This window comes from Mesitornis unicolor, unplaced genomic scaffold (assembly GCF_000695765.1).
Source record: "Mesitornis unicolor isolate BGI_N332 unplaced genomic scaffold, ASM69576v1 scaffold6543, whole genome shotgun sequence".
NCBI classification, from domain to species: domain Eukaryota; kingdom Metazoa; phylum Chordata; class Aves; order Mesitornithiformes; family Mesitornithidae; genus Mesitornis; species Mesitornis unicolor.
The window spans coordinates 20,943-29,504 of NW_010176625.1; the positions used below are offsets into that span (position 1 = coordinate 20,943).

The 8,562-nt window shown below is 42.3% G+C and overlaps 1 protein-coding gene across 1 annotated transcript in view; it reads left to right on the forward strand.

Moving 5' to 3' along the window:
- Positions 1–3,775, forward strand: part of BRD3 (bromodomain containing 3) — a 17,797-nt gene extending 14,022 nt beyond the window's left edge. Inside the window, exons 9-11 of the mRNA XM_010181782.1 lie at positions 450–742; positions 2,592–2,720; positions 3,379–3,775. Of these exons, the coding sequence (XP_010180084.1) occupies positions 450–742; positions 2,592–2,720; positions 3,379–3,494 (538 nt within the window). The 3' untranslated portion in view covers positions 3,495–3,775. The remainder of the gene's footprint in view (positions 1–449; positions 743–2,591; positions 2,721–3,378) is intronic.
- Positions 3,776–8,562: the final 4,787 nt, after the last annotated feature.

Genomic DNA, 8,562 nt, shown 5'->3' on the forward strand with positions numbered 1-8,562 from the left:
GAAGCTCAGTTGTCAGAGGAGTTGTTTCGAATAGTGTTCCCATTCCCAGACAATTCCAGGGAGTCTTTAAGTTAGAGCTGGCAGTGGAACCATGGGAAACCATTGTATTTCCACTGTCCAGCTCTGTCAGAATCCCTGCCTGATCACTCTCAGATAAGGTTTTGCTTTTTGCCTTTTGCGCAGCCAGCAAGAACGTGCCATTTCATTGCTGCCCCCCCTGCTGCTACATGGGCTTGGTGTCGTGCCACACAGGGCTAAAATATAATAGGAGCAGAACAGCTGATCTCAGATTTCTGAACTGTTTCAGAAGTTGCGGTGCTGTTCAAGCTCATTTGGCCTGAGGTTCAAAGCCCAGAGCATTGAGATGTTTGTTACGAGAGGGGGCAGGAAAAAAGAATTCATTGCTTCTATATACCCCTGAATGTTTCCATACTTGTCGACCCCTCCAGGCAGCCCAAGAAAGGAGGCAAGCAGGCATCTGCAACCTACGATTCGGACGAGGAGGAGGAAGGTCTGCCCATGACCTATGATGAGAAACGACAACTCAGCTTGGACATCAACCGCCTGCCCGGGGAGAAGCTGGGCAGGGTGGTGCACATCATCCAGTCACGGGAACCTTCCCTCAGAGACTCCAATCCAGATGAGATAGAAATAGATTTTGAAACACTGAAGCCCACAACTTTACGAGAACTGGAGAGATACGTGAAATCTTGTTTACAGAAAAAACAAAGGAAACCATTTTGTAAGTTACCTTCTGGGGCATGCGTTCCCCCACTGGCTCTTGGGCTCAGCTTTGGAGTCAGGGGATGTGTGTAGGGTTTCTCTTATCCAGCTGTTTGGTGTGTGATGACAGGGATTTTGAGAGATTCAGCTCTCCCAAGATGATGTACAGAAACTTTCTATTTTTTTTCTGTTCTTTCTTCCCGTGATGTCATGCTATGGAGACCTGGAGAACTACTGTGTTCCTCTACAAGACCCGTGTGCTACCAGTATTACTTATCTAGAATCTAGAAGGTGCTATAAAGGTTTCAGTCTCATTGTGGTAGGTGTTATGTGCACACATGTGGAAGGATCGGTTTCTTATCCTGAATAGTTTAGCATCTGATTAGGAAGGAAACAAAAAGTATGGTTGGGATGCAAAACACCAAGGTAATAAATGACTTGCACACAGTCACCTGGGCAACCGGTGGATTCTGGGTGTAAGTGTCCAAGTTGTACATTCACCCCAAAACTGCTCTTCCTACATGGTGTGATCACCATTTTACCCTCAGTCTCTTATCAGGTCAGAGGATTAATGTTAATGTGCCGCCAGATGTACAGTACAGTATGGTACAGACTTCTCTCTGCCTCATCCACAGAGTGAGTTGTTACGGCTCCTTGAGAGTTTAGCTCCAGATGAATAGCAATAGGGTCACTTACCTGAAATGGTCCTGGTTCTGTCCGTCTGCTTGTCAGTTAAGAGGGAGTTGTCCTGTTAAGAGTATAACAAAATAGCTACCTGCGACTCTTGCAGAGCACCTCCATTTCCTCACCACAGGACCTAAACAAAGCTCAGACTTTGTCCTTTCTTTTTGCTTTTTAATACACTGCTCTGATTTTTTTTGTTTGTTTCTCCTGAGTCCTTCACTGTTGGAATAACTCAGGAAAAGATTTTGCAGAGTGCTTAGGAACAAGCAGCATCCTTTTGTTTTGGAACCAATGCCGATAACCTCAGATGTCCGTACGTCTGCTCCTCTGAGACCGGTACCCCCTGGGCTGGCAGGCCTGACCCCAGCTGGACTCTCATGCTGTCTGCTCTTGATTGCAATGCTTGGTTTTCAGAGACGCACCCTCTTAGGTCTCTGCTTTCCAGATTTCCTTTTTTAAATGATTGCTTTAAAGCAGCACACAGAAATGTAGGTATTTCCTTGCTGGATTGGGCAAAATGTCTGGCTCCTGTTTTGTGCTTCTGATACTGGCCAACACCTGTATTCAATTACTCCTTCTTCAGAGGGATCTTTCTTCTGCTCAGAAATATAAGTGTTGCAGGTACTTCTCATCATTTCCATCCGAACTGATGCAGTTACATTCCTGTTGTCTGTCAGCTTTTGCCTTGGTTGGTTTTTACCTTGTCCTTTTGTGTTTCATTTTATATTTAAAGCAACATAAAACACAGCAGATTCTTGTGTGAGGTATCTTAAGTTTTAATAGCAGATACTTACTTCTGACAACCTTTAATGGGACACTTTATTTTACAGGGCAGAAAACCCATGTTAACAATTCTGTAATTACAAATGTGTAGCTATTGACCATTTAACTGGCTGGTAAGTAACCTGTAACTGCAAGGTTATTACATGGCTATTTCTGTCTTCTGAAATACTTTCCAGGTCTCTTAAAAAGTGCATGTTACAGGATGATGGTGATTGGATTATCTAGACAACTTCACGTGTTGTCCTCTATCTGGGATGTGTAGTTGCTGTGTGGTCACTTGATTTTAGCAGTGTTACTGCAGAGCGGTCGCACAGATTTACATGCCCTGTAAAATAGTGATGTCCACTCTTTTTTTGCCTGTAACCATGCAGTTTCAGAAACTGTGCGTTCCTCCTCCACAGCTGCAAGTGGAAAAAAGCAAGCAGCGAAGTCAAAAGAGGAGTTAGCTCAGGAAAAGAAGAAAGAACTAGAAAAACGGTTACAGGACGTCAGTGGGCAGCTAAACAACAACAAGAAGCCTGCAAAGAAAGGTAATGGCTTTGGTTTTACTGTCCCAAAAATGCCTAAAAAGTTGCGTATGTGGAGAGGCTTCCTCACTGAGGCAAGGCTGCTGCCTTCTTGTAGCTTTGGGTTTATCTCTGTGATGGCTATCCCAGTTGGTCACTGGTGTTGGGACAGAGCAAGTTACTGCTGGGCACTGAGCTGCTGTGTGGGCGCTGCTTTGGTCACTGTCCAGGTGGAAGCTCTCCTGGGTTCTAAATGTGAGGTGTCTTGGATGCAATTCATCCCTCAGAGGGAGGAGGATTCTCTCTGTGTTAGCCTGTGCAGGACTGCATGTACAGACCAGTGCTGCAGAGCATCTAACGGTTGGGTTTTCTCCATTGTGGGATTAAAAAAAACCCAAGTCTCCACATAGTGTGATAGTGTGAAAGATGGTACAGAAGGTTCTTCCAATGTGAACTAAGCTGCTTCTGACTTCGCACAAGCCAGGCAGGGTTTTCTTGGGTTCAGAGGTTGCACTGAAGCATGCAAGGCTGTGGACACCACTCCGCAGGTGCTCTGCGCTCTCACCATGAGCACCACAGGGCTGTGGAGGACACTGTCCTCCCGTAGAGGGTGAATGCTCTGGGCAAACCTTCTCTCGTTCAGTTCCTTGCAAGTAACCACATCTCTGCCTTCTTCCCGCAGAGAAATCTGGCTCAGCTCCCTCCGGAGGCCCTTCCCGGCTCAGCAGCAGCAGCTCCTCCGAGTCTGGGAGCAGCAGCTCCAGTGGCTCCAGCTCAGACAGCAGCGATTCGGAATGAGTTACGGACACTTACACAAAACACAAAATGGACATCACCCTTACCGATGCTCTGCAGTGTTCCTTTCTCTCCTTAATATACTGCTTTTGTTTCACGGTGGTCAGGTTTTTTTTTCCTCTCTCTCTTTCTGACTTTATTTTATTTTTTAATTCAGTGTTATAAAAGGTATCTTCCATTTTTCTGGGGGGCGCTCTTTTAATAGGTCAAAGATCTTTATGTGTGCGTGTGTGTGTGTGACTAGACTTTATGACAAATAGTTCCCCTTGCATAAAGTCTCTAAAATACGTTTTAACTGAAGATGATTGGTTGAAAATGGAAGAGCTTTTAACAGGAGATAGAGAAAGTTCTGCAAGGTTTGTAGTACATTTCCCTCCCACCCCTTCCCTCTCCCCAAATGTTCTCTTTTAATAAGCCTGCCTGGCTCACAGAAGGTAAAACAAATATTTTCTTTTTTTTAAGGAATCTCTGTAAAATGGTACTGTATCCGAAAGATGTTAGCTTTTGAACTAGTTGGTGTATTTGTTATTAGCACTAGTATTCTTAATCTTGAAGTCTACAGTGTGATGAAAATGTCAGATGCTATCATCTTTTTACATAAAAACAAAAAACCCAAAAAAATTCTCATGTACTGTGGATTGCTAACATGCTTTTTTTTTTAATCTTGTTAGAGGCATAGGCACCTAGTCAGGAAGGTATTTAAGCATGAACTTAACTTTAAGCACATGAGCAATAGAAGTGGTTGCATTTTGGTTTTCCACTCAAAATTTTCATTTTTCTTGGGGATACGTTGGGAAGAAGGGAGCAAGGGACACTCGAGTTTCTCGGCAGTGTTATTTCTAACATCAAATAGAATAATTTCCAGGAAATGGTCGCTCTCTATGAAAGCTTTCATTTAATTGAAACCAGTTTTTGGCTGGAAGTTCTCAGCTGGACCTCGGAGTGATCCCTGCAGGGTGACCAAGGCGAGTCATGTGCTGTTATTAGACACGTGCTTAAGTACTTTCTGCATGACAAGCACCTCAGTCTGGGCTTAAAATAAAGGAGCACTTGAGCTGCAGCTGAGGCTGAGCTGGCAGAGGAATGGGAGAGGGACCTTGTGTGTGGTGTTTTGTTTGGGTTTGTTATTTGTTGGTGGTTTTGTTTTCTCTCCTTATTGTTTCAGTAGTGAGCTGCTAGGAAAGGAATGCTAATTCTGTGTCATGCAGGGTGCAGGTTTCCACACACTGAAATGCTTACCTCAGTTAAAGGAAAAAAGCAAAGAGGGAGAAAAAAAAGAGACGAGACGATTTTTTGAGGCTTGCAGTTTTTCGAGTCCAGCCTAACGTTTTTTCCTGCACTGCTGCAATACACTCTTTTCATTGTCCCTGATTTCATGTATATATACAAGTACGTTATTTATTAAACACGATTGGTCTTTTAAAACTTCCTAACAAAAAATAACAGAAGTCAAGCCGCGTTACGCAGACCAGCAGAAATGGAGACTTTTAATGAGGTTTGAACCAGATTAAAAAAAAAAAAGGGGCAAATAAAAATCTGAGACTTTATTTAAATATCCAGTGGACTTTATACCTACAGGTGCTACAGTCCAGTCTGTCGTGTGTCTGGTGCTCTGTCATGTCTGGTGTTCATTTAGCTTTTGTTTTCTCCCTTCTTTATCTTTTCACCCCAGCCCCCTTTTTTCCTGTTTTGTACAGATTTGGCAGACATACAGGTAGAAACATTTTCTTGATGCAGCATATTATTATTTTTCTCTGTAATATTTCCAGAGGTCTTTTTCCCTCCCCTTCTCTTTTTTTTTTTTTTTAGGAAAATACCAGTTCTATAATTATATAAAATTTGTAATCTGAGGGGCAGAAATTTATTGTAAATTCTAAACTTTTTATTGTAAAGAAAAAAAATATACAGAGTTTAACAGAAAGTTATGCCTTTCCCTCCCCCAGCCCCTAAGGCTGCCCCTCTGCTGTGGGGTAGCCCTAAAATTCACCCCACTGAGGTCTCTAAAAATGGTTTGCCAGAGGCCCTGTGGTGCCAATTGCACCAGCTTTTATTTTTCACGTAGGTGAGCGGCCCTGAAGGACTCCTCAGCCCCAGCACATGATTTGCATGGCACGCTCAGCCTCCCATTGCCAGGACAGGATGGGTGCTGGGATGGCTGCTGTCCGGGTGATGTCCCTTTGCTGGGTAAGCGCAGGGCCAGCAGTTACCAGCACTGCATGGTTTGCACTTCTGACTGCATCCGCACTCAGCCACTGCCCACTGGCTGAGGTTTTATTAGCTACACACTTAGGCATCTGTCTTTACAAATCTGTCTTTCGAAGATGAGCATTTCAGTGTTCTGATGTACGTCTCGTACAGCTGGTGTGCCTGTCTGTGTCTCATCTGTAGTGACAATAACACACTCCACAGTTTGCTGTAGAAAAGAAATCCTATTTTTTGCTAAGGGCTGAGAGCACAATGCTGGGTTGCTGTGAGGTGCTGGGCATCCTTGGCTCATTTTGCACTCACCAGGGGGCTTGGCCTGTTGCAGAGATTCCCGTAGTATTTGAAAGTAGATGAACTAAGGTGATTCTGACTGAAATGAATGATTTTTCTTTTCCATTAACAATGGAGTTATTTTTGGTTCCTTTATTTTTTTAATTCTGCCCTTAAAAAACTCTTCACCTAGACAGATCCTTAGTAAAATATTTTCAGAATTTACTATGAGGAAATGTATTATACACCTAATTAAGAGCTTAGGGGTTTTTTAATGGGATTTGGTTTCATCTGTGTTTCTCCTATTGTCTGAACATTATCAAAACCAATTTTAATTAAAATAGTTGCAACCAATCCAATCCCGTGACAGCTTGGATAAACACGCACCCAGTTTTCTGTGCTTTTGAAACCTTTTCCCGTGTGTGTTAACCTGAGCTGTGCCGTTGATGTAACGCGGTGGTTGGCCCTGTGGCTCCTGCTCTTGTCGCCATGCAAAGCCCAAGGACCTTGCTGTGCACCGTGTCTCCATCCTCCGATGTCGGGAGCAACGCTGCTGACCATGCTCAGGGCACAGCTGCTCCTCTGGGACACACAGGTCTGTCCCACCGAAATCTGCGAAAAGGTTGGAGTCAAGAAGTTGGGAACCAAGCATGGAGTGATGGAAAGGGGCCTGAGACTGCGGCGCTGAAGAAGGATCCCTGTTTTAGTTGGCAAACCTGTCCTAGCTTGGGGATTTGCAAGGAAAACAAGAACCAAAGCCTCCAAGGAACGTGAAGAACCACCTGCATACCTTTGATACACCCAGCTGCGACTTGGGCTACTGTTTAGTGGGAAGATTTGTTTTCGTGGAAAGTAAGATGTTCCCTATGAAATGGCAGCTCACAGGAGAAACCCATTTTGGCATGACTTTAATTTCAGGAAAGAAATTGGTGACTCCTCATTTCAAAATGTTCTTCTTACACTTTTTTTCATTTTCATATTGCTTGTAGTGCTCATTACCTCCTGACATGTCAGTAGTGGTGCTTCTTGTATCTCCTGTCAGAGTGTCTCCAGGAAAGAAGAGGTGTTTTCAGTCCATAGTAAGTAGCAGCAGCCCTTAATTGGAAACTGAAATAATAGAGCATTTATTTAACTGAGTTTGTTTTGCATAACACGTCAGTACAGATGTCATGAAGTAACTTTAAAAAAAATAAAACATTTAACATTTGAAATAACATTTTTAGACTTAAGAATAAAAAAAGATTAAGATTTTTATGGTAGAATTTTTCTTGAATGAACAAAGTTTAACTTTGTTTTCCAGGGGAAACGTCACTGAAATCAGTATGATTTCTTATGTATACATACACACAGATAGTTTTATTGAAACTGTTTTTTCTGACGAATTCCTGTTTTGACAAAACAATATCTGACCAGACCTGTTCTCAATCAACCAGCATTACTGCACCTTTAAAAACCTTGTTAAACTTTGATTGTAAGGACAGCCTGTTTCTTACCGTACCATCAGATGTAGGCTCAGTGGGACCAGAGTGGGATCCATCTCCTAAAGGAATCTGTTGCGTACGACAGTTTTCTTCTAACCAAATGTTGTCTATACAAAATCATTTTGGTTTTATATTGATGTGATTTTAAACTTTCCTACCGACAGGGTTTGTAACTGTAGAACTGATCTTTCAGGACTATGTAACTGTTGTTTGTGTGTGTGTGGTAGATGCACACCTGCACGCAGACACACACATGTAGATGTACTCAGTAGTTACTCAGTGAGGTCTCTCCATGTTTCTATGTGGTAGAAGCAGACTGCAGTTACCTAATCTAGTTCTTTCTCTGTTTCGGGGACTCTTAGACCAGTTTTTAATTTTTTCCTTGTTTTGAAAGGAATGATGTTTTTTAAAGCTGGGGTTGGAGCTAAAGGGAAGGGATCGGGGCATGACAAAGAAAAACCACAACCTTTTTAGTACTGGATTTTAAAGAAGACGTATTCTCAAACATGAGCAGTTACCGCTAGGGCTAACTGCGGGCAGGCTCTGCATTGCTGGAGATCAGTTTAAGGTGAGGATTCATTACACTAGCAGCATTATCTTGCTTGTAAAACAATGAGATGCATTTTTTTAAAGAAATGGTATTTGCATATCTTTTTAAATGTAATTTTTAAAAATGAATAAACCATCGGCTAGGATTTGACACAGGCCACTTACAACTTACCCCTGATACTGGCATAACCAATCCAGAAAGATTTGTTGTATTTTTGTTTCTGTTTTGGGTTTTTTTTTTAAATATTTAAAAAAATGTTACTTTTCTGTATGATGTGCATGCAAATTTACCGTAACTCTTTTTCTTAAAACTTTTTAGTGCCATTTCTAGTATATTCCTGTAAATGTCAGTTACTGAAAAGAAATGAGTCAATGTAAGTAGTTTAGCTTGTTTATTGCAAATTGCTGGCCTCAAACACAACAGAATTAAAAAAAAGAGTTAGAAAGTAATCTTTGATGTTACTGGTAATCATGGACTCTGGTCCTGGGGCATTTGTTTTGTTTTCATAATAAAAAGAAAAATTGTTTTGTGTGTGCAGTTTGATCCCCTGTTTTCCCCTCTCCTC